The sequence below is a fragment of the Anabrus simplex genome, chromosome 3 (genome assembly GCF_040414725.1).
Source record: "Anabrus simplex isolate iqAnaSimp1 chromosome 3, ASM4041472v1, whole genome shotgun sequence".
Lineage (NCBI taxonomy): Eukaryota > Metazoa > Arthropoda > Insecta > Orthoptera > Tettigoniidae > Anabrus > Anabrus simplex.
Window position 1 is genome coordinate 477,530,630 of NC_090267.1, and position 26,144 is coordinate 477,556,773.

General features: G+C 37.5%; 1 protein-coding gene across 3 annotated transcripts in view; it reads left to right on the forward strand.

The window, feature by feature from the left end:
- The window catches only part of LOC136866537 (RWD domain-containing protein 2A), a 126,772-nt gene that overhangs the window by 77,233 nt on the left and 23,395 nt on the right, over positions 1-26,144 (forward strand). The window contains exon 5 of one of the 3 annotated variants that reach the window (XR_010859559.2): positions 23,237-23,346. The exons of 1 other annotated variant lie outside the window; for it this stretch is intronic. Coding sequence is in view for 1 of the 2 variants with exons in the window: in XM_067143595.2 (XP_066999696.2) it covers positions 23,237-23,403 (167 nt within the window). In the remaining variant the exon portion in view is untranslated. Of the gene's footprint in view, positions 1-23,236; positions 23,646-26,144 lie in introns of those variants that run through there. One more of the 3 variants, XM_067143595.2, reaches the window with a different exon arrangement.

Genomic DNA, 26,144 nt, shown 5'->3' on the forward strand with positions numbered 1-26,144 from the left:
ACTTATGGCGACGATGGGACAGGAAAGAGCTAGGACTGGGAAGGAAGCGGCCATGGTTGAGGTAGACATGAAGCGAACAAAACAAATGATAGGGATTTTTTTTTTGCAAGTTACTTTACGTTGCACCGACACAGGTAGGTCTTATGGCAAGGATGGCTAGAAGTGGGAAGGAAGCGGCTGTGGCCTTATATAAGGTACAGCCCTAGTATTTGCCTGGTGTGAAAATGCGAAACTACGGAAAACATCTTGAGGGCTGCCGACAGTGGAGTTCGAATCCACTATCTCCCGAATACTGGATACTTGCCGCACTTAAGCGATTATAAATGACAAGGATGAGGTTAAGCATAGAGAGGGCAAAACAAACTATGAAAGCAGGGGTTTGCAACACTTAATGCAAACACAGCTGCTTCTGAAGACCTGTTGCAGACTGTTAGCATGAAGTTGAGACACAATGGGAATGAAAGACAAGTACATGCTCTGTTAGACAGAGGTTCGCTGAGGTCTTGCATGTAGCAGAGGACAGTGCTAGCAGGGACTCTCTAAACAGACAGGATGGCACACAGGTTGTTTTGTGGTGGATCTTTAGATATGAAATTTAACTCCAGAGTTGCCACAGTTCACTTACCCAGATCATAGAAGTTTTGAGTCAAAGCACGATGTCTAGATAAATTCCAAGGTTAAAATATGGCCCATGTATGGGCGAAATTAGCACTTGCATATCAAACGAGGGGATCAGTTATTGACCCTAGCGACATTATTGGTACTAACTGTCATATGATTGGTTCGTTTATTATGATTTTTGTCTCTGATGGATATTCTGTGGGTTGACGAAAATGAGAACCTAGAGACCATTAGCGTGAAGTTGAGACACAGTGATCACAACTAGAAAGAAGGAGAAACCTATGAGATGGATAATGCTAGGAGCGGAACAGCTTAGGAAGGTAGAGAGTTACAAGTATACAAGAACCTCGTTTATCCGGATTAAGTGGGGCCGGAACTGATCTGAATTATCGAAAATCCGGATAATCCGAAACAATTAAAAAGCAAATACAGTACATGTTATATAATCTATTAGCCGGGCTGAGTGGCTCAGACAGTTATGGCGCTGGCCTTCTAACCCCAACTTGGCAAGTTCGATCCTGGCTCAGTCCGGTGGTATTTGAAGGTGCTCAAATACGACAGCCCCGTGTCGGTAGATTTACTGGTACATAAAAGAACTCCTGTGGGACTAAATTCTGGCACCTCGGCGTCTCCGAAGACCTTAAAAAGTAGTTAGTGGTACGTAAAGCAAATAACATTATTATTATTATTATTATTATTATTATTATTATTATTATTATTATTATTATAATCTATTAACATAAGTTGTGTAATAATACCATTTTTCAATTGAACAAAAATATATACGAACACTTTTCTTACATTTACGACTATGTTTTATGCACTAAAATAATGTGCGAGTTTTTTCTGTTTTACATTTGTATAGCGTTTGCGCGCAGCACGATCACAAAGGCACTTTACTAACAACAGTTCTGCCGGTATGGTTTCAGTCAAGCATTCTAAACAGGCCATCAGTTTGTTCAGATGCACTGTTGCCTCTCCATGAGTCACTGTTTCTTCTGATGGAGCACCGGTTTCATTTTCCAATTCACCATCAGTAAATTAGTAGTGTGTTGCATTCAGAAGAGCGTGGGTTCGAATCCCACCTTGGCTGCACTGAGAATGGTTTTCCATGGTTTCCCATTCTCAATTCCAGGCAAACGCCGGGATGATACCCTTGATAAACCGTGGCCGAATTACTTTCAATTCCTGTCCTTAACTATCCTTGGCTGAAAAGACATTCAAGAATAGTCAACACCATAAAAGAAATATTATACAAGTAAAAATAAATTTTATTATTTTCGATCCGGACAAACCAGAAATCCGGATTAATGAGGGCCGTTTAAATGAGGTTCTTGTGTACCTGGGAAGTAAACGAGGTTCTTGTGTACCTGGGAAGTATTGTAGAGGTAAGTGGAAGAAATTATAAGGAAATAATCAAGTGTGGAAGACTTGAAAACTGTCAGAAGCATGGTTTGGAGCAAGGATGTTTGTCAGAGAAGCAAAAGATCTAACTTTGGATTATGAAGTATAGCTGGGACAAGAATGTTTTGTGAGTTGGCAAACATGGGAGCATCTGGTTACAGTATTTTGTTGCGTTGTTGCTATTGTTGTTTTTGAATGTGTAGCTGGGACAGACAGTCGGTAAGTAAATAATGCGGGAAGAAGAAGTCGTGTTTACATCGCATGTGCAAAAATGTATAAATCGCTGAGATTACGAAATTGACGAGAGACTCAAAAACTTGGACTGTGAATTTGGCTGCAATTTGCATGGAAGTTCATCCTGTAAAACTGAAGATACTGTTCAAGAAAGCCCTTTCTGAGAGTTGATGGTAACTAGTGAGTCAGACAAAACTGATGAAGGTATGGAATGTTATTCCTTGACTCACTCTTATCACAGTTCATAGTTTTGGATATCACTGAGCATATTTTACACAGTGTTGACAGTAAAAGGTAATTATCTGCAAATTCATAATTCCAATATAAATGGTCTGTTATTGGAAAAGATAAATTTTCCAGCTAACTCCCTCTTGGTTGCCAGCGTTTTGTCCCAGTGTGCCAATTCGGGCTCATCAGTTGGTAATTAGAACACCTACCACATAGTGGATGCTATTACTACTACTAAAACGTTTTAATTCCTCCCCTAAAAGGGGAGGCCCTCTTTTGACGGTAACACTGTCTCTCAGGCCAGGAGATGCACAGAGAAGGTGAGAGGGTTGGCGGCCATGGCCTATACTAGCAACTGTCCTGGCATTCGCCTTAGTGCAGGAGAATGGAAAAGCACGGAAAACCATTCCCAGGACAGCCGACGGTTGGGGCCAGTCGTGAGGTCCAGCCCTGTCCTGTCTCCCGAATGCAGAGGCATAGAGCCACGGTAGAGCCGTGGTCACCCCTCCTCTGCTCGATTGGCCGGTCGGAGTGCAGAGCTGTTGGACCACGGACCAGCCGTGCCACCTGTGGGCTGAGATCCACTCTGCATCCACCGACTTAGTGGAGGCCACAAGCAATGCCAATGCACTATGGGAGACTTGGTTTTTTTTTTATTTTTATTTTTTAATTCCTGCCTGTTAGGCCATCAGATTTTGATTCCCACAGGAAACCTGAATTATTTGTCCTGAATGAATCAAGTCATAATTCCAGTATAAATGGTAATATAAATGTACTCATTCAGGACAAATATTAAAACTGAGAGGACCTTTCCTCTTGGTGAAACTTACAACCTGACTTTTCAACCCGTTTACCATCATATCATAGCCTGCTGTTCATCTCACAGCATTGTCTAGGTTATCTGCAAAATTACATTGATGAGCCTCTGCTGGTACTGCCTTTTACAGCTTCTTTTTTTATTTTTTATTATTATTGATTATATACAGTCGTATCAGCACACACTTTATTAAAACATAACCGGTTTTCGGACATTAAGGTCCATCATCAGTGTTAAAATTTAAATTTAATTTCACATAGTGTGTTGTCAAAATGAGTTTAAAATTGTAGCCCTGTTGACATCAACTGTAAAAATAAGAAAAAGAAAACAAGTGTAAAATTATGAAATTAATACATATAAACTTACAATGTTGTTGTAAAAGGTATGGACATAACATAAGAAAGGCTGGCTTTTCCTCGTGCTCAGGCTGTTGGTCGAGTACTAACAAACGTTCAGCTTTAACTACGGAACCGCGCTGCAAGCACATGATGTAACGTCATCTCAAGGTTTCGTTGGAAGCACCTGATGTTACGTCAACTCAAGATTGTAAACAAGATGTTGCTTGCGACTGTTTCATTTAAAATTTTATCTGGTTCCCGTGTCTGCACCAAAAATATCTCAATGTTTCCACGTGCATTTAATTCAAACCCATAATTACCCTTAAAAATTAACTTCATGCCCTTTTTGATCCCTAAAAAGCTATGGTTATTGTTGTAAATGTGTTCCGCAAAAGCTGAATATTTGTTGTACTTTATTGCCTTGAAGTGTTCTTGATATCTTTGATTTAAGGTTCGCCCAGTTCTTCCTATATAAAACATTTTACAGTCGTCACAAGTGAGCCTGTATACTCCCGAATTGGTATATATATCTTTTTTATTGACACCATGTGCATTATGTATATGTTCTGATATTTTATTTCTGGTTCGAAAAGCTGTTTTTAGTTGAAATTTCTTAAATATATTTGCGATTTTAAAAACTTGACTTCCAAAATATGTAAATGTTACAAATTGATTACGTTCATGGATTTTCTTTCTTTTCTCATGGTTTTTCTTTTTGTCTCCGTTTTCTTTCTTACGTATAATATTGTCTATCATTTCTGGGTTGTAGCCATTTGCTTTAGCAATTTGTTTTATTATTCTAATTTCTTTCAGTTTGTTTTCATTACTCAAGGGAAGTTTTAGTAATCTATTAATGTAGCTGTTGTAAGCTGCTTGTTTGCGAGTTCGTGGGTGGTTGGAATTTTTATTGATGGTGGTGACGGCCTGTGTGGATTTCCTAAAAATATCAAAATCTATCCTATTGTTGGTTTTTGTTAATGTGAGGTCGAAGAAATTTAACTTTTTATCGATTTCTTTCTCCATAGTAAATTTAATGTTACTGTCAAGCAAATTCAAACAACCCAGAAATGTTACGGGAGTAATGAGGTCTCCATTTAAAAATACTACTGTGTCATCAACAAAACGGACCCATAATTTTATTTCTTTCTGATATGTGTTCAAGATGGTTTTCTCAAGATTAATTAAATAAATATTGGCTAAGAAACCTGATAGTGGACCCCCCATTGGTAAACCTGTGTTTTGCTGGTAGTACTTCCCATTGAATGTAAAGTAATTATTTTCTAATATTGGAGTTAATAAGTTTATCGTTTCGTTAATTTCTATGTGACTTAGTCTGTCTTGATTCTTTAAATTTTCTTCCATTAAGTCTATAGTCTCTTTGATAGGAATGTTGGAATACATGTTGGTCACGTCATATGATACCATTTCAGTTTCTTCGTTTATTTCTGTTGATTGTATTTTGGAAATAGCTTCCAAAGAATTCGATATTGAATTGCTATTTTCTAGTGTGATGTGGTTTTGTAGGTGTTTAAGTAAAAATTTAGATAATTGAAATGTGGGGCTGTTGCGACAATTAATTATAGGTCTAACAGGGTAATTCTCTTTGTGGATTTTTGGGAGAGACTTTAAAGTTGGGCACCTTGGGTTCATCGGGACTAATTTTTGTTTCTCTTTTTCGTTTATTATGAACTGTGTGTCCTTTAGGGTTTCTTTTATTTTTGTGTTTAAATTCTTGGTGGGGTCCTTCTTTATTTCCTTTATGTCGTTTGTTTCTATGAAATCAATTATTTTTTGGATGTAGTCGTCTTTATTTATGATAACTGTGACGTTACCCTTATCGACCAACAGCCTGAGCACAAGGAAAAACCAGCCTTTCCTATGGTATGTCCATACCTTTTACAACAACATTGTAAGTTTATATGTATTAATTTCATAATTTTACACTTGTTTTCTTTTTCTTATTTTTACAGTTGATGTCAACAGGGCTACAATTTAAACTCATTTTGACGACACACTTATGTGAAATTAAATTATAATTTTAACACTGATGATGGACCTTAGTGTCCGAAAACCGGTTATGTTTTAATAAAGTGTGTGCTGATACGACTGTATATAATCAATAATAATAATAATAATAATAATAATAATACTAATAATAAAATAACTACATCAGCACTATCAAGAAAATGGCTTTGATATTTTATAATGATCATAATTCGTTTTATAGCTTCAACAATGGCTGCATCTGAAGGGATTTAATTTGTTAAAATTTCACAGTCTACATCAATATAATCAATTTCAACAGAGTTTCCATTTACATGTTCAAGCAATTCCTCAAATGCTGCACACTTAATAGCTAAACCAGCATGGTGGAAACAATTTCTGAATAGTAACCGCTGACACATTACTCCATGCTTTATGAGAAAAAAATGGCTGACATTCCGAATATTGATAGGTACTCTGTTTAGATTTAGGTCTTGAAACTGTGGATCACGCCCTATTCCGTGGGCTGGAGTACTGATGTGGTGGTGTTAGGCAGAAACATCAGCTTGATATTCTTGAGGTTTTCAACATGAGGATAAGCTGGGCAGTTGAAACAGAATCTTTCTTTGATTTTTTATCAGCTCCCTATTCCACCAACAAAGCTCTTCTTCAAAAATGGATGACATCATCCAGGCTTTAGTATTTAATTGGTAGTTCACAGGAAGTTCCTTGATGTTTTCAAGGCACCTCAGGTTGTTAAAATATTGCAGCTGCAGTTTTCTTTCCTATGACCCGCACATATCCAGAGCATTACCCCTTTTCTGTTGTTGACATTTTACTACCCACACTTTTTCCTGTTAAAGTTTCAACTCAACTATTCTGTCCACCATTAATTGCAGTAGCGACGATTACGGGGTGGGGTGGCAGTTCCCCCCCCCCCCCACTTTCTGGAGAAAACATTCATTTTGATTCCATTTTAGCCAGCTGAAACTAGGAATTCTTGAAGTAACCAATTTGTTGCCTTATCAACAAATTCTTTCCTTTATTTTCTTTCATTCTTAACAAAATTAGTGGAAACTAAATGTGCTGTGAGGAAGGGTAGCAGAGGTATATTTTTTGGTCAAGGTCATGGACACTGAGGTATAATTCACCCGCTTGCCACTTGTTAGTTTTTTAGTGTGTAGTCAAATACTAAAGGATTTTTAATTGTATAATCACGCCGTACTTCTATTTAATTGTAATACATGTACAATATTGTTCCTTTGGTTAAAGTTTTATTGCATAGTATTGAATTAAAATCTCAAAAAACTATTATCACCGCACTTCAGTTGATAGACTGTCAATCTTTACCTCTCTGTCGCTCAGAGAGCATAAAAAACCATGTTGTAGCTGTTTTTTTTTTTTTTTTTCAGTTCTGCTGTATACCCCTCCCCCCCACTACTATATCCTTCCAACCTGCATACTTTTTGTCGTCTGTACATTTTTTGCCACCTAACTTCTAATTACCAATCGTCGCTACTGATTAACTGGTAGAACAGTCCAGCCTCATCACCACTGAAACATCAAAGGCAAATATTGGCATTTTTCATCCATGTCATCCGCCAAGATGGATTTATGGAAAACAGCTGAGGGGACGTGCCCCAAACTGTTACACTGAGCAGACAGCATTTGATGAATCTGCTACTTGAAAGAATAATGTACACAACAGAAGACCATGGTATATGGTCGGGTATTGTTCACGGGATTGTATTTGAAATCGAACCATGGCCAAGCAAAAACAAGCCGGAGGAAATTTTGTAACTCCAAAGTTAGCCATTCCACTGTTCTTTCTGGATCTATCAACTCTGCTTCTCCAGTTATCTTTCCAGCCATAATATCCTGCCTCTTCTCCCCACAGTCCAGGCACCCGTCCGAACACACAAATTCTCGAGTCTCGTCATGTAGCCTGGCTAGCTGCTCAGCTTTGTTCTTCAGCACTGGTCCACTAAGAGCTACTCCAGCAGTTCTCTGAATAATGGACCATTTCATCAATGCTTGGTCAACGTCATCTCAATCAGCTATATGAAGTTTTTGTCTGAGGCTAGTTTGTATCCAAAGCACTCACAACTTTGTTTTTAACAAAGTTACTCATAGCAGATTTACTCAAGCCATACTACGAGGGCAGATCAAATATAAACAGAATTATTATTAAAAATTTATTGCATCAACCAAAAAATAAGACACATACAGAGATCACTTTTCTACATAGTGTCCTGCCTTTGATACACATTTTATCCGTCGGACTAGTAAGTTTTTGATGCCGTCCTGATAGAAAGAAGAGGAACGTGTGCAGAGCCAATTGTGCACGAACTCTTCTACACTTGCAACATCATCGAACTCTTGTCCTCGTAGGTCTTGTTTGAGTGCTCCAAACAAATGGTGGTTGCAGGACGATAAATCTGGACTGTACAGAGGGTGGTCCAAAAATGTCTACTGAATTTCCTCTGGTTTTTCCTGTGTTGGAGCAGCATTTGTGGCCTTGCATTGTCATGGAGAAGAATGATGCCAGCGTTACTTGTTGCGATACGCAGCTTTTGCTTCATCCAAAAGATGACAGTAATAGGCTGCATTAACTGTCCTTTGTTTGTGAAGAAGAAAATCCACCAACAAAATGCCCGTGGAGTCCCAGAAAATGGTTACAAGCACCTTTCCACCAGATGGGCATTTTGGCCTTTGTCTCTTCGACGCCACTCCATGCTTGCTTGCTTGCTTGCTTTGAGTCTGGGGTGTAATGATGCATCCATGTTTCATCACAAGTCACAATACGATGCAAGAAATCCTCTCCTTTCTCCTCGTAGTGACGCAGGAGTTTCTGACAAATATCCTGGCATAAGATTTTTTGTTTCTGATTGAGGAGACAGGAACCCACCTGGTAGACAATTTTGTGAAATGGAGTTCATTTCGGACGATGATATGAACAATTGCATAATTTACTTCTATGGCTAAAACAATTTGCAAAATTTCTATTTGCCGATTTCATCAATAATGTCACGAATGGCAACAATGTTGTCTGCATTGATGGCTGTCTTCAGTCTCCTTTCATGAGGCTCATTTTCCACAGCTTCTCTTCCTGCCACAAATTTTTTAGCCGACTAGTACAGAACACTTGTCTGCAAAAGTGTTTTCTCCCCAAACTGTGCGCGGAGCCGTCTCAAAATTTCGGAAGGTTTGGTGCCCTCTTTTGCGAGAAATTTGATAATGATGCCTTGTGCAACAGACGTGTGCACCTCTTACTCTCTCATGGCGTACTGAAGCATCCCAGCTCTCCACTGTTGTTCGTGCAAGCAAATCCCTTCTCCAGACACCTACACTAACATCCTGGCAAAGCCCTGCTTCAGAATTATTACTAACAGCAGCGGTACATTCAAATTCCTGTTTATATTTGATCCGTCTTCGTACTAACCCATGTCCATTTGAGAGAGTCCACAATCTATGTTTGGAACTGTTAACCAAACTGAGCACCACATGTCTACTTTCGATTGACCTTAGCAAGCACATTCCATCTTCCAACCAGCGGGGATTAGTGACCCTGCGCTTGACCTTGGACATTCTCTGGACCCCCATTACCCTCCCCCCCTGCTGGTGCCATATTCTTAGCCATTCTAAATGTTATCAAGACAAGATCTTTTGCAGACAAAACATTTTTTCAAATAGTCAAGCTTATACACACACACAAAAAAAAAAAAGTCCGCAAAGGAAAAACTGTACTCTTGCTGTTAAAGTGACAATCATCCCTAGATGCTACGGTTTATTTCTCCCTCCTTGTACAGATTAGATACCTTTGAAATGTGGTTACATAAGATAATGTTCAGAATAACCCTGGACAGATTTCATCGTTGGCTGAACGGTCAGCGTACTGGCCTTCGGTTCAAAGGGTCCCGGGTTCGATTCCCGGCCGGGTCGGGGATTTTAACCTTAATTGGTTAATTCTAATAGCACGGGGGCTGGGTGTATGTGTTGTCTTCATCATCATTTCATCCTCATCACGACGCGCAGGTCACCTACGGGTGTCAAATTGAAAGACCTGCACCTGGCGAGCCGAACCCTTCCTGGGATATCCCGGCACTAAAAGCCATACGACATTTCATTTTTTTCATAACAAATAATTAAGTGTTAAGAAGAGCTAGAGTGCAGGGCAAGAGCTGGGAAATATCATCAAAGCCAGGAAAACAGCTTATTTAGGCCAAGTTCTATGAGGTAGAAAGTACAGGCTACACCTGATATTGGAAAACAAGACAGAAGACCAACGAGGAGCTGGTAGAACACTGATTTTTTTTTGCAATTGGCTTTATGTTGCACTGACACGGATAGGTCTTATGGCGACGATGGGACAGAAAGGGCTAGGGGTGGGAAGGAGGCAGCTGTGGCCTTAATTAACACAATGCGGACCGGTCCCAAGAAAACTTGCGTTTGCCTAGCCGAGCGTTGCGGACCGGTCCCGAGTTATCTCGTGTTAGCAGCAGACTGAACTTTAGTGCTATCTTTTGAGATATACGGGAACTGTTTGGAGGTCAAGGGTGATAGAACTCTGTTATGTATGGTTCTACACAATCGATAGTCAAATTTCTTTTCGAGTATTCTTCATATCATAGATTTTCTTTGCATTTCTTGACAACATGTTTACAAAGTTCGAAGAGCCATGCAAGATGGCAGCGCCCAGGGATCGCACGTGTTTAGACAAAGATGAAATTATTCGTGAATTATGTGCTGATACAGGCTCCGAATATCTTAAGTGATGCTGAATATTTAGAGTTCTATGATGAAATATCTTCTACCGGAAATGTTTCAAGTGATGACGAGGATATAGCCTTATCTTCAAGGTGTGGAACTCACGTAGTGCAGAACGAGTCTGATAATTGTGTTACAGGTGTAATTATTCTAAATATTGTAAATAATGTAGTGTTTTCTGACAACTGGGTTATTGACAACAGTGAACCTAGGCTAGAGGATTTTGGAGGTGCTCACAGCCGAGCGCCTCTACGCGTACGGCCAACTCGCCCGGTCATAACGAATCCCCTAAAACACTAAAGTGGACTAATGTCACTAGCAGAGAAATTAAAAAAAGATTGCTCTGTGTATATTGATAGAGCAGGTGAAGAAATCATGTCCGAAAGATTACTGGCCAACTGATCCCCTAATAAAAAAAAACCAACAACCCATATTTCCAAAAACTATGAGCCGAAATAGATTTCAAGAAATACCCTGCACTTCAACAACTGTTCAGGAAGGCCACTAGAAAAATACACAGTAGTCCTTCAAAAGCTAGTGAAGTTCTGACAGTTTATTGAATGCATGCACTCCAGCTTGGAGAAAGTGGCCTGGAACAGGGCTGTGCATGGGGTGAAGGGCACCCAGTCCGCAATGTGTTAAGGTACAGCTCCAGCATTTGCCTGATATGAAAATGGAAAAGCATGGAAAACCATCTTCAGGGCTGCCGGGAGTGGTGTTTGAACCCACTATCTCCCGAACACAAGCTCAAAGCTGCACGCCCCTAACCGTACGGCCAACTCGCTTGGTGAACACCAATATCATGGCTCCAAAATGTCAAAGATTGGACTTGCATCAACTACATCGAACAACTCTTCAGATCAAAAGAGGGGATTTCTCCAGGGTGATAACTAATGTCTGGGGGACCAGATATAACACTTGAAGAAGAAGATACAGTAGATGAAGTCCAGGTTCATTATAAAATATGCCTGTGTTCCTTGGAGGTATTTCCAAAACTTCGTCCAGCTGCAAGACACGTCTTCATGGATGGTTTCAAAATCGGAAAAAATTTAGGTTGCTCTTTAGTCACTGATAATGCGAGCATGACAATCTTGCTTCCTAGTGTCTGTATAGCATGCAAGGCTTTTCACCATTTTAGAAGCTCTGCAGTTTGCACTTGGTAATGAAAGAAACCACTTTCTCGTGTGTGCCTACTCATTTAAGTACTCTGTAGTCTATTGACACCTGTTTTCCGCAACACCTGCTGGTGCAGCACATTCATGACCTTCTAGCCAGGATGAATGATACTGGCACCAGAATCACTTTCGCGTGGCTTCCAAGCCACATTGGGATTGTGGGAAATAAACTTGCGGATAAAGCTGCAAAGTAAGCGGTATTTTTTCCTCCTAGACATGTGAATGTACCTGCTAGGGATATTTGTACCCAACTATGTTGAACCATCTTAGAGTCCTGGGAATCTGAGTGGCTAGCTATCTGAACTCCCAACAAGACGAGAACTATTAAGAAGACAACTACTGTGTGGCGATCCTGGCCTTCACGGAGAGGGGCTGTAGTTTTGTGTAGGGTGAGGATAGGTCCTGGAAGACCCCCACCTAACACACACTAGCAGATAATAGCGTTTACATCAACACCACAATTATTGAGAAATATGAGGGAGCTGAAGAAAGGGAGATACTTGTCTCGAGTATGTGAGAGTGGTTAATCAAGGAAGGATATGTAAATTTCAAATGTTCTGTTATTCAGGGAGCTTACATTCCCTTTTTGGCGTAATACAATATTTTTGTTTTATTTTATAATTCATTTTGACATTCCTTTGTTGAATAAATGCCGGCCCCTCTTACCCGGAGGCCTCGGGTTCGATTCCCGGCCAGGTCAGGGATTTTTACCTGGACCTGAGGGCTGGTTCGAGGTCCACTCAGCCTACGTGATTAGAATTGAGGAGCTATCTGACGGTGAGGTAGCGGCCCCGGTCTAGGAAGCCAAGAATAATGGCCGAGAGGATTCGTCGTGCTGACCACACGATACCTCGTAATCTGCAGGCCTTTGGGCTGAGCAGCGGTCGCTTGGTAGGCCAAGGCCCTTCAAGGTCTGTAGTGCCATGGGGTTTGGTTTGGTTTTGGTTGTTGAATAAATTATTTTATTTAAATTTTTTGTACTTAATTTGTTCAGGGAGAATGATTACCAGTTGTACTTCCTCTTAAAACAAAACTCACCAAAGCAGCCGCGGTCACCACTAAACAAAATATTTAGTGTGCATTTAAATGTAAGTGAATTGGGACCAGTGACTTTTGCTCACTACTACCGAGATCACTAAAACCAGAGTTGACTGTATTTTTTATTAATGATGTTAACGATGTATTGGAAACTGATTAACTTACCCTGTTCATCATTATCAACAAAAACACATGGTGCTTGGTGAATATGGATAGCAGGTTAAATAACAAAACATTACAAATTATAACAGAATACCCTGTAGACATCAATACTTGAATAATAGTCTGTAGGAAATATAAAGGAGATTTTCAACTAAATCAGGGAAATACACAATTATGAAAGTCTTTGAGTAGTAGTGTAGGACAATTTTATTTTGTTCATCTTTTATGATTGTATGATACTGCCACTGCCTGTCAAGTCTTATCATGCCATTCAAACAGTCTCTTAACTTGGACACTCACTCTTTCTTACACAAAATGCATCTTATATATAAGCAACAGTGATCAAACATCGATCACCGGAATAACTTATACATAGTTTTGTGATAAAAATTTGTAACTGGATCAAAGCACAAAACATAGAACTTTTACAACCAATAAAATATACTTTGTAGCTGCCTGAGTAAAGAGAAATCAGGAAGAATATATCACATTCACACTATTTTCCATTACAAGTAGTATCTTTAAAAGCATCTCACTAATTTTTTTCTTTTTTTTATACACGCTCACCATGGGTACTCAGATCAGCTTCTTATATAAGATTGCCATGGGCAAGAAACATGAATTAGAGCACTTGAAAAAAGAATTGGCTGATCTGACACAGGTCGTCATCACATTCAGAGCTGTACAAGAGCAGAAATAGAAGATGATGGTATGAAGTTTGGGAGAAAAAACAGACTGATTAGGAAACAATGAATGTAGTGTACTTGAAACAAGAATATTTTTAACCTTTTATGAACAATTTGATAGCACAGATTCTATCTGCAGAAATGTACTTTGCCTGCTATAAGCAACAAGATATATATTAGTGTAGAATGCACTACCGCCTTGCTTCATTATCATAATTCTCCTGTACAGCTAAACTCAGACAGCAACATGAACCATATGTCATCCACTTCTATTATGCCAAGACAGCCAAATTCTAAGCTCAAGTGCTGTTATAATATTCAACTACAATGACCTCACGACACAATACATACATTACAATATAAAACACATTTATCACATTATTTATACTAAACTATTTTTATGTTCTCTCTAGATTTTTTGCACATATTTTTTTAAACACCATTAAATTACTTGCCTTTACTTTTTTAATTCTTAACATATATTTTTCATCACTGTTTCCAGAACATAGTATCCTTAAACTCTTTGACGAACATATAAAAATATTCATTATTATTATATCTTACAAAAACTCATCTTTGCCTTAGAAATTGTTTTTAACGTCATTTGTACAAGGCACCAATATACACATTTATATAGAAATATATAAAAAATCATAAGTGTGTGCTCTATTCTGAAATTGAAATACAAAAACACATTCTTTAAAATGTTTTCTTCAATCAGCTTCAAGTACTGTCCTGATGTTGCCACCTGAAGGAGTAGATAACACACAACTAGCAGATAATAGCGTTTACATCAACATGTCACAATTTTTGAGAAATAAGAGGGAGTTGGGGAAGGGAGATACTCATGTTGATAATTTGCAGTGTATAATTTACATAAAAGTTTTTGATGTTTTGTTATTAAATTGGAGGTATTCATAGACCTGGATCAATAAAACTTATAGCAATTTCAAAGTATCAGTATTTGTATATATTTATATGAAATAGAATATTGTTGAGTTCACTACCATTACTTGTATTCTGCCAGTTGGAGTATATACATGACTGCTACACAACCAGCTTCAAGAATGATCACCTTGAGGGTTATTTGTCAACGTACGCTTCCTCAATGCTAGAAAAGTACATAATGGTCTGAGAGAATGCAGAATAAAGGGTGCCTTGTCTGTCAGAAGGTAAAGGTGTTATTCCTTTTTATGGAATAAACCCAAGTCAACAAGTGAGTTCGATATCACTCACATTCAACGTATGGTGTGATGACCTTAAGGAGGTTGGTAATGAAGCAGCAGTACAAATTATTCCAGGCAGTACCTATGACAGTAATTGCTGTCGACAGTATCACAAGACAGAAATCCTCCCTCACGTCTTGGGTCACTGCTCGCTCAGTGAAAGTTTAATTAATGCCAGACACCACAGCATTCAATCTCTCCTGGTCAAAGTTTGAAATAAAGTATTGCAGCACTAGTTGTCCACACAGAAATTTACGGCATCTCAACTACAGGCAGCAGTTGTCGAATAGATGTCATCGCCTTCGACGAAAAACATAAAGTCGGTATATAATCGACCCAGCCATCAGATTACAGACTGATGTGACACAGCTTGTAGAAGTCAACAAAGAGAAAAAGAATAGATACTGTACAATCCATGTATTCCCTACTATCTTGATAGATATCACCTAAAGAACTTCGAAGTTGAAGGACATGTGATCAGAGCTAGGGGCACGATTATGTCTTGCTTTGTCAACTTCTGTAACAGACTTGGAATCAACAAAGGTAATAATGTCATTTGCTTAACATCCAACTAACTACTTTTATGGTTTTCGGAGAAGCCAAGGTACCGGAACCTAGTCCCGCAGGAGTTCTTTTATGTACCAGTAAATGCACCTTCAAATACAACCGAAATGAGCCACTCAGCCTGGCTCAACAAAGATGTCACCCACACTGTCACTCTCATAGCATTGAGGGGACCTATCAGAATACTGAGAAATCTCTTTATGCATCCTCATGCTAATTCACGCAGTGTGCCACAATCACATATCTTTCTCTTTGACAATTATATTTCACTTCCTTTATTGCTAACTACTGTAAGCTATTAATTTATAAACTTGCTGTAGTATACTGGATCCTAGTGGTCACCTGAAATTTCTGGCAGATTGTTTAATGATTTAAAAAAATGTTTTTATGATAGTGACTGGAAGCTTCAGATACACAAACTGTGTATTAAACTAGATCCAAAATTTATAAGTTAACTGCCTAATAATAAGTTAGTATTTTACTATAAGACACTCTGAGAGCAAAGACTTCTTCACATGTAAATAATATAAATAAATACTGTATTAAAGATTATGACCGACAAGGGGAGTCTTAATGTGACAGACACTGATTCTGTTGAGCTTTCACAGATATAATGTAGATGGGTACAAAATCAATACCTATTTAGAAATTATCTTGAATGGACCTTTAATTTTTGAGATAAGTCATCATTCTCATAACATAACGATCAAGGTGCTGGCTTTGTAAGGTCTGCACGATGCACGATCTATGGGAGATGCCACACCAAGTGGAACAACCTCTGTCTGAATATACGAGGAGAGGAACTGAGGAGTTAAGTAAGTCTCTATTTTACTTTGCCATTTATCTGCACTGTACATATTCCAATAACCACTGTCTGGTACTTAACACACTGTTCCATTGCAACATTTGAGCTATTCAGTCCATGTTATGGAGGCAATGACATGAATGAGTAGTTTACACACGGAACACAGCAGAACAGTCTTCATTGCTGTCTTTGGCCAAGTAATTTCAGTATTGGACTTGACATTTTCACTCCCACCATGAATTAGGCTGCTTTTCACCCTTTATCTGAAAGACCATATGGTAACTAGTCTGTTATTTAACACTTTTTCACACCGTAAAAATTTTATCTTTCTTAAGCTGGTTAACTAGTACTCATGTATATTCCACATCCTCAGTACTTATGTAGGCTCATTTGATTGATAAAAATCTCTTAAGACTTTCCACACATGTAAACACTAGCTGCCAAATACTCTGCATTGCAAGGGAAATTACAGAGCAGTTTGCTAAAAAAGTAGGAAGCATTAGTTTTTTCTCTTCTTTCATTTCAAACACTGAAAACACTGCTGCAGCAAAAACTCTCCCAACCATTAAGTGCATTCTTCAAACAGCCTTACAAATTAAATATAGTGGATCCAGATATTTAAAAAAAAAGTGAACTGTACTGTGTGACCAGCACAACATTCACATCACAATCTCATGTAAAATAATATCATAATAATAAATAAATAACTACATTTTTTAAATAATAATAAGCCACTAAAATAATTCACTGTGCACACGCTCTTAACTGGCCTGATCAGACTGGACCCTTGGTCGGAGGACGAAACGGCTGGTTGAATTGGCAATATTAAAATAATGGGCCTATCCAACAATTTATAGTACTACAGGCAATAAAGCCCGTTGCAAGAAAAAATACAACAGGCTCTTCGAAGAAATGTTGTTGGCAATTTCTTTAACTGAAAACTCGAAATGCACACCTATTTCTACTGTAGGATTTCCTAATATGGGAAGAGTTATGGACCCCCTTTTGAACTTTATTCCATTCCGCTTTTTCAGTTTTAAAGTGATTTACCCTTTTTTTAAATGATTATTTTGGCATTTTATTTTTTCCAAAACACACAGATATGGCATCCTCCCCTAAGCACAGCTGAAATCGTGCTGACTAAATAATGCTCCTGAGACCTCATGTTATGTTGCAATAATGTGATGTTCTGTTCCAAAATATCTACTATTAGTCACTTTGCATGGTTTTTGTGATGTTCAGTATTTTCAAGCAGCTTTCTTTGAAGGTAAGTTTTAAAATTTAGGGGTTGTAGTAAGGATGTAAAGGAGAGGGCATATAAGTCTCTGGTAAGACCCCAACTAGAGTATGGTTCCAGTGTATAGGACCCTCAGCAGGATTACTTGATTCAAGAACTAGGAAAAATACAAAGAAAGGCAGCGCGATTTGTTCCGGGTGATTTCCGACAAAAGAGTAGCGTTAAGAAAAAGTTGCACAGTTTGGGCTGGGAAGACTTGGGAGAAAGGAGATGAGCTGCTCGACTAAGTGGTATGTTGATACCACACTGGGGCGAAACGCTGGCAACCAGTAATGAGTTAGCTGGAAAATTTATAATGTCCAACAACAGACCAACTACATTGGTATTATAAGTGGTATGTTCCGAGCTGTCAGCGGAGAGATGGCGTGGAATGACATTAGCAGGCGAATCAGTTTGAGTGGTGTCCTTAAAAGTAGGAAAGATCACAATATGAAGATAAAGTTGGAACTCAAGAGGACAAAGGGGGCAAATATTCGTTTATAGAAAGGGGAGTTAGGGATTGGAATAACTTACCAAGGGAGATTTTCAATAAATTTCCAATGCTGATGACATGGCAACTGTGGCTGAAGACATAACAGAACTACAATGTGCAATGAACTGGACAGGGCAAACAGGAATGAAATGAAAATTAATGAGGAAAAGACAGAACTAGTTGTATTTAGGAAAGGAGGTAAACTAAAGGAAACAGAGCACATATCGTGTAATAACGTCTGCCTTCGATGAGCAGTTTCAGATACCTAGGTGTAACCTTGCATACCACATGCAGCAGTTTCAGGATCCATATAAGAGCTAGAATGGTTGCAACACTGAAAGTGATGAATGATGTTGAGAACATCACACAAATTGCATTAGAGACAGCCAATGTGCTCTTTCAAGTAAAAGTGCTACCAGTGTTTACCTACGGTCTTGAGATCACAGGAGAATTTCTGAGTGAGAAGCAATTAGAAGATCTGGAAAAGATAAAATCCAGATACCAGAAGCGAGTCCTGAGTGTATCCAAGGCGACAATATTTCGACTTTTGTATGAGCTAGTAACAGAAACTTTCCTGACTGAGGACCTGAGATACAATCTTATTTTACCAGGAGGTGCAGCATCTGACAAACTAATGCATAAACTAAGAGGGAAAGAAAAAAAGAAGAGGGACATTTGGGACGACTTCTAACCATTGGAGGCCATGACGGATCGGAAATGGATGAAAACGGGCTACCAACTGAGACATATAGTAACGAGGACATATAGTAACGAGATTGGCTGTTCATGGATTCCATTTCAAGAAGTGTAAAAACAAAGTATTTCATGAACCAAACATAAACTATGTGTGTGTGTTGGCTGTGACCAAGTATGTGAAACTAAAAGAAAACAAAATTTCGAAAATCACTTCTGGCCTAAATGCAGTTCTGGAAAAGCAGCCTAAAATCGCTTGTTTCTTTTTTATTCAAATCCTAGCCAAATTAACTTATTTACATAATTCTTTCTGTAATGTTCAATACTCTCAGGTGTTTTTATTTGATTTTTTGAAAAATATCTACATTGAAAGTAGCTGTAAGGCCTTAAGTGAAACTCTGCAGTGACTCACATTAGTGCTTGTAATGGTGCTTAAGTGAAACAATGTACTGACTCAAATTAGTGCTGGTAGTGGTAGGAAAAGGCAAACGGCTAATCTAATCGACCAGATAACGATGATTAAAGATTGTAATTTTTAGGAATAAATAAAGAATATATTCTCATACTTCATTATATTTTATTTACCTAAAATTCATAGTTCATATTCCTAGGATGTTTTCAACATTGAGTTGCATGCCTGAAGGGCTAGAACTGTCGATTTGATGTTTGTAATTGTTGCATCTTCTTCTACTGCAAGGTATAAGTGGCTACACAGTGTAAATGTCAAAACTTGGTATAGTCCTGGACGTATCATATATGATACAATCAAAAATAACCCTAGAATCCCTCTCTAAAATATTCCAAAAATGCTGTTTTTAAATATATGTCGTATTTTGCCCCTTAAGATCAAACTGAACAGAAAAGAAATTAAGTACATGTCAAAATGCCCCTCCCCCATACAGTTTGCCTTCTCCTAAAATATTATTTTTGCAGATTTCTCATATTTTGTTATTTAAAAGCCCATTAAACACAAAAATGTTTTATAAAATGTCTAAATTTGACCTTGGGTCTTTAGAGGGCAAATAAGTTTCATTTGGTCTGCAAGTGGGGTGGAGTGGAAGGCAACACAGGCACTCATGACCGTGGGAAACCAGAAACAGATCGGCCAGTTAAGAGGGTGACCACTCTACACGAGTTCAGAACTAATAATAACATGTGCAGGACAGATATAGCAAAGATATATAATATACCAAGTCATATGAATACTAGGAACATAAAAGATTGCATATAAAATATCAATAAACTGCATAACACTACAATAAACTTATCAGTACAAAAGAGTAAAACAAATGATATTGCATATTACATTCTACCAAGAAAAATGCTCATTATCACAGAATATTACATCTAGTGGTTTGTGCAGGGGTAATTCCGATGTTAGGGATGGAAGAAACCTCATTCAGTATATATGGATAATGGCAATGTCACAGGGCCAATTAATGTTAAGACTCTCCATTACTTGTCCATTCTTAATTTATAATTTACACATACACAAACATTTTAAAAGAGGTTTATTGAGATTAATCAACCTCCTCCAATGAATGACATGCAAATCAGAACATATTTTGTACTTTAATAGCACTAATTCTGCCTTAATTAGATTTAATACTTAATATCACTAATTCTGTCTCAATTAAATTTAACAATTGCACATCATCATGTAGTATTTAGAGGTAAATTCTATAAAACAAAGTGGCAAGAAATTTTGAATTTTTTTCTGAAACAGTTCGCATAAAACACAGCGAAGAAGATATTCCATTCCTATGATAATTCACTAGTGTTGTGACTATATCACTTTCTGCCATTGGTAAACACTCATCAGACACCTAATACAAATAAGGACCAAATTTTTATGTCAAATTTTAATATGATTCAACCTACAGAAACTTCTGCAAAAAGTACCTGAATTGTTAAACAGGTTCCCTGCATGTGGCACTTCAAGGTTTAAAAATACTGTATGTATAACGAGTTCACAATTTTGAAAGGTTATCCTGACTATGGATATAAAACAACAGAGCCACTGGGAGGGACGAATATGACCTTCAGCGCATCATGCGGTCAGAAGAAGAAAAAAGTCTGACTGAAATTGTTTTGAACTTCTATTTTGATGCACTATAAAGAAAAAAAACATATAAATGTTCTTTGAAAATTTTTGCAAAATTGCAGGTATATGTCAAATTCATATCTACCATCAAAACTACTTTTAATATTCGTGGGTTATTTCATTTAAAAATATACACAAAAAACATAACAGCTGAAAATGATTTGGACATACTATTTCAAGAATAGCATTAAAAAATTCTCTCTTTCTTCATACATCTTGCATAGTAAAATATTTTCTCACATTGGCATGTTGTTTCAATTAACATTTTCCTATTAAGAAACAGGTATTACTCAATGTTTTGATTTTTGCAATCTATGTTCCACCACAAAAGAAAACTGAAAATGCTGAATAATATACTGATGCATGCCACAGATAGTCATTCCAAGCTTATTATTTTATTATTATTGTAATAGTAATCTATTTCAGCAAGAAATAGTATCTAATAAAAATTACAATCAAAACTCTTACAATACTTGTGTAGAAAATACAGTGAATATCAAACAAAAAGCTGTATAATAAAATCATATTAATGAATTTAAAAAAATAAGCTATGGTAATACGACTAATAATACCAGCACATCAGCTAGTGGTATTCAGCTAAAAATTCTCTAAATTCCAATCTTGGGTCATGAATTTATTAATGACACTTTTAAACTGTAAATTTTTTTGCCATGAATATATGTCATCAGTAATAACATTTATATTATTACCCATAGGTCCCCATTTTCTAGAAACATTACAGGAAATAAGCAGTTCCATCCCTAACATCAAATACTGCCTTCAAACCATCTCAGACCTGTAAATACAGTAGTGATACTAATGTGCAGCGATTCATTCATGCGACCCCACACCACTGTTTGGCAAGACCCATTTTGCCTTATGTTACAGCTATATAAATATTGTTAGAATATTTTGTCTCGTAAAGAGCCACACCACAAAATAAAACTGAATGTCTACTGAAATTTTTGGAGAGATTGTATTAAAACGCTGAGGTGTTATACACTATCTAGAGGAAATGGAGGTTCTGGCTAAAGGAATGGTCTGCAAGTCTTTACCCGAGTGAAGGCTGCAAGAAACAATGAGAAGTACAAACAATTTATACCTCTGTTCTAATATTAACAAAAATAGTCTCATTCTAAAGTTCAAAACACACATTCCTGAAATGGGGTTGCTTCTATTTTATAGCTTCACGTTTTTCAAAAAAGTTCATTCATGTGTCTAAATACATTTTACTTATCTGTCTTTATGTGTAAGGTAATGAATTACATTTCTTATTTTGGATTACTGTCACTAGATTTCAAAGCAAATTCAGTACAACTGTTGCATATGGTTAAGAGAGGAATAGATTACAGGATTTTTTTTTTTTTTTTTGCGCTGGTCCTCCGGAAAGGCCCAGGTCTTACAAGTTGACATTCATGGACGACCTATGCATCTATATGGATCGGAGCCTACCTAGGAAGAAATTTAATCTTTATGACAGCACAAACACTCAGTCCCCGAAACAGAGGAAATAATCAATGAAGATTAAAATCCCTGTCGTAGCGAGGAATCAATCTTGGGCCCCTTGAACTAAAAAACAGCTTGCTAACCAGTTTGTCACTCAGCCTATTGACTACAGGATAAGACATGTTAAGAGCTTCTCTGATCAAAACTAATATGAGAGGATTACTTATTTTTAATAGGCAAGTGAGAACACCACATAGCCAGAATAATTAGCAAGGGAGTTATAGATGTATTTATTATTACTGTTCCGTGGTGAATATTATGTCACTTCAGTGATTTTATATTGAGAGAATTTGAACCAAGAAGCAGCCTCGCCATGTCTTTCCTACTGGCGATATGAGAGCACGGGAGGTGCGGACACATCAGGCAAGCTGCTTAGTGACCGAGTGCCTGTTGAAAGATGCATTTGTGAATTGTGTGCTGTTCTGTTATGCAAATTAAATTATGGACTGTATTGGAAGCTGCTGAGGTATGAGTGATGCTGAGTAATGACAATCAGAGCAAGACTAGATGTTATGAAAGGTGCTACTCATAGAACCGGTCATGTTGCAATAGCACTTTCTGGTACACTGAGAGATGCAATGGCAAACTAACTCATTCCTCATTATGTATTTCCTTCATAAAGTAAGTAATAAATAACAAAATTCATGATTGTAAAATAGGAGAAAAAATTAACATTATGTTCCTAATGTAACTCGCAATAGATTTCAGAATATACAGTAAAGCTCCGATTATCCGCAAGTGTCACAAAATGTTTTTAAATGAACCTCAAAACAAAGGGAAAACAATTTTAATACCAGCCAACAACAGGGAAAATACAATAGGCCCTGCAGTGCGAAGGCCGAAAATTACTGATAAGTTTATTGTGTATCGTAATCCTACAGACCTTCTTGGAATTTGTGGACGAGTCGCAGGCTCTTGCTCTTTTGTTTTGGTCACGGCTTTCACATTCTCTGATCACTGACCTTGACGACTCAAGAGGGCGAGTGTATCAATGCACTCTGTCAAGCTCACTAACCTTCCCCCTCTATGAACATTTTCTCTCAGCCTGCCAGTGGTGTCAGTTGTCGGTAAGCATGCTTAGTGATCAGTCATGTTTTATGTTTCTTTCTTTGACAGTTCCAGGAGGTGAGAATGTCGACGAAGAGAACACAGAAGAGTGGCTGGAATGCGACATAAGGGAGCCGGAGTTTGAACAACTGACTGAAGTAGAGATAACGAACAAAGCAATGAAAATGAACGAGAACAAAGTGAAAGTGAAGAAGATGAGGCGCCTGCGCGGATGACGCACAAAACGGCTTTGCAGCACGTAGACGAATTGCTTCAAAATTTAGGGGAACAAGATGACGACGGACATCTGGAAGAAAAATTCATGTTAAGAAAAGTACATTCTAGAATAAAGGATACGTGTTTCCAAAGCAAGAAGCAAAAACGAGTGACAGATTAAAAAAAAAAAGGCAAAACTGAACTCTTTTTATTAACAGTAGAGTGTTTTTATTGTTTACTATTCTTCACTTTAGTGATTTAATACAGCAAAGGTTTCTGCTAAACTGTACATATTTTGTTTTTGTACAATAAAACAGACTTTTATGCTGAATTTGTTTTTCATATTTGCACCTCATTTTTAGTTTTCTTTCCCCCAGATTATCCACGGTTTTGGCAATCTCTGGTGCCCTTGCCACCCAATTCTGCAGATAATCGGGGCTTTACTGTATTCTTCATTTATAACTGTTAGGTTCTTCAGTTTGTCAAAACAAATTTGTGAATAAATAAAATTTAGAAAATAAGTGAAAAAAAAAAGAAAACATATAACAGATTATATCTGAAAAAGAAACAATTACTGTATGCAAGTAGGTACAATGCTGTTATATGCTTTTTTCCAAGTCATTTCTAAATCTATATCTATGAAATCAAAGGTAAGTTTGTTTGTTTGTTCATTATACAAATTTACATGCCTCCTCTGGTCACTACCAAAGTTTGCACCAAGGCTAATGAGGCACCCGGACGGGTCGTAGAGGTAGATTAAATGAAATAAAATTGGTCATAATATGTGAGATACGGGTAGAAAGTTCTATGTTTTGATGGCATTTTTGATACCAAACCTCTTACGGAAATAGACTAGACACAGGAAAAGCATGGGAGGAATATCTCAAATATAATCTAGCAATTTTTTCTCTGGAAAATGAACCTCAATTCCATAAATGAGTATCAAATGATTGCTTAAACATATCTGTCAACTTTACAAAACCAAAAATCAGGAGATTTTAATATGAAAATCAGTAAAAATCAGGAGATACAATTGGTCAAAACTGCGTATTCTACATGTCTTGCACAATACAGGAGTACTATGGAACTGTTGCTATACGAGGCTACAAGGCTAAAAATTACACATCTCTATTCCCTCACAGGAAGTATGTGAGTGAGATGATCAGTCTCTGATAAGCCTTCTGAAAATAGTATGAACTCATGCTCTACACGTGTGAATCAGTCATGTACTTAGATGCCATTACTTAGCAAATGCACAGATTAATATATTGCATCATGCGCCCGCACAATTATGTGAAGTCCAATGCTATTTTTATCAAGTAATAAATTAAAATTTGCCAGAATTGTCTCCAAATGGCTCCTAAAATCTTTACAAAAGTCACTAGTCGCTATCTTTGAAATTGTGTCACTAAATTACTAAAAAAGACTCCAAATATAGCGACTAGTCTCTAAAATCGACTAGACCGATGTGAACGAACATGAACATAGCACGCGAGAACAAGAGACTGACAATCGATGTACACATCGCGATATACAAGTTTCAATAAACATCGTACATTCGTGCGCATTTCTCGTATTAATACATGTTGATATTTCATCTGAAAGAGGCCAATGAGCGAAGGACTTCCGGCCACTGGCGTACAAAGCTGAAATGGCGGGATTTGAAAAAAAAAAGTTTGAAGTTCACCAAAAAATAAGCTAAAATCGGGAGAAATAACAGAATAATCGGGAGACAGGAAAAACTGTCGAAAATCGGGAGTCTCCTGCCTAAATCAGGAAAGTTGGCAGGTATGCTTAAAGGTAGCAAATTTTTCTCTATGATACAGCTATCACTGAAGAGGCTTACTATGAAAATGAGAATTGAGGAAGTTTCCCATTGCTTTCCTCATAAATCCAGTTACATTAAATATCAGTCAGCCAAGCCTACTGAAATGCACGTACTAACTGACCCTATGAGCGACATTTTTACACTGTTCACAACAGGGACTGGCAGCATCAGGAATGGCATTACTAATATCGCTCATACAGAGAACACCTTCATACTGTCAAAGTCAAGGATGCGATTGGGACAGGTCAACAAAAGTAACAAATTTTTTCTAGCCCAAACTAGAAGACAAAGTACACATTAGGTCTTGCCAGCAATGTAAAAGCAACCCCAGAAGAAAGAAAATCAACTCTGACAGTGAAAGTTAGAAACCTGTACCAGTATATACACTGTAGTACTAATGTACGGTAGTCAGTAGGAAAGAATTAAAATAGGGAATGTTCTACCATCGTGAAATCATTTCATAAATGATACATTGGGTACCATGTGGTTAGAAGCTGCAAATATGTGAATTATCATCTTTCAATTTAGTATCAATAAAACCTTCGTATGAGCACTAATGAATGGAAAAAGTATGTTTCAATATTTAGACAAAGCATACTGAAGCCAATGTGTTGAATTAATCTTCAAGTATAATTTTCACGGAGCATATAAAATATAGAAACCCAAACATTTCTATAGAATAAAATATTCAAGGAAAGTACGATGAATCTATGACATAGTGTTTAAGAATAGGTTGTATTTAGTTGTCACAGAAAGGATAGTAGTATTATGTTACCACTGATGCTTTCATAGCCCGTACTTGTAGACGTGATATGCGCAGAGAACTTTGCACTGCGTCTTCAGAAGAAAATCTCGACAATAATATTTATATTGATTTAATTTATATAATATATTAATTTAATTATTGTAGAAGACTTCCCCGTGAACAGTCGA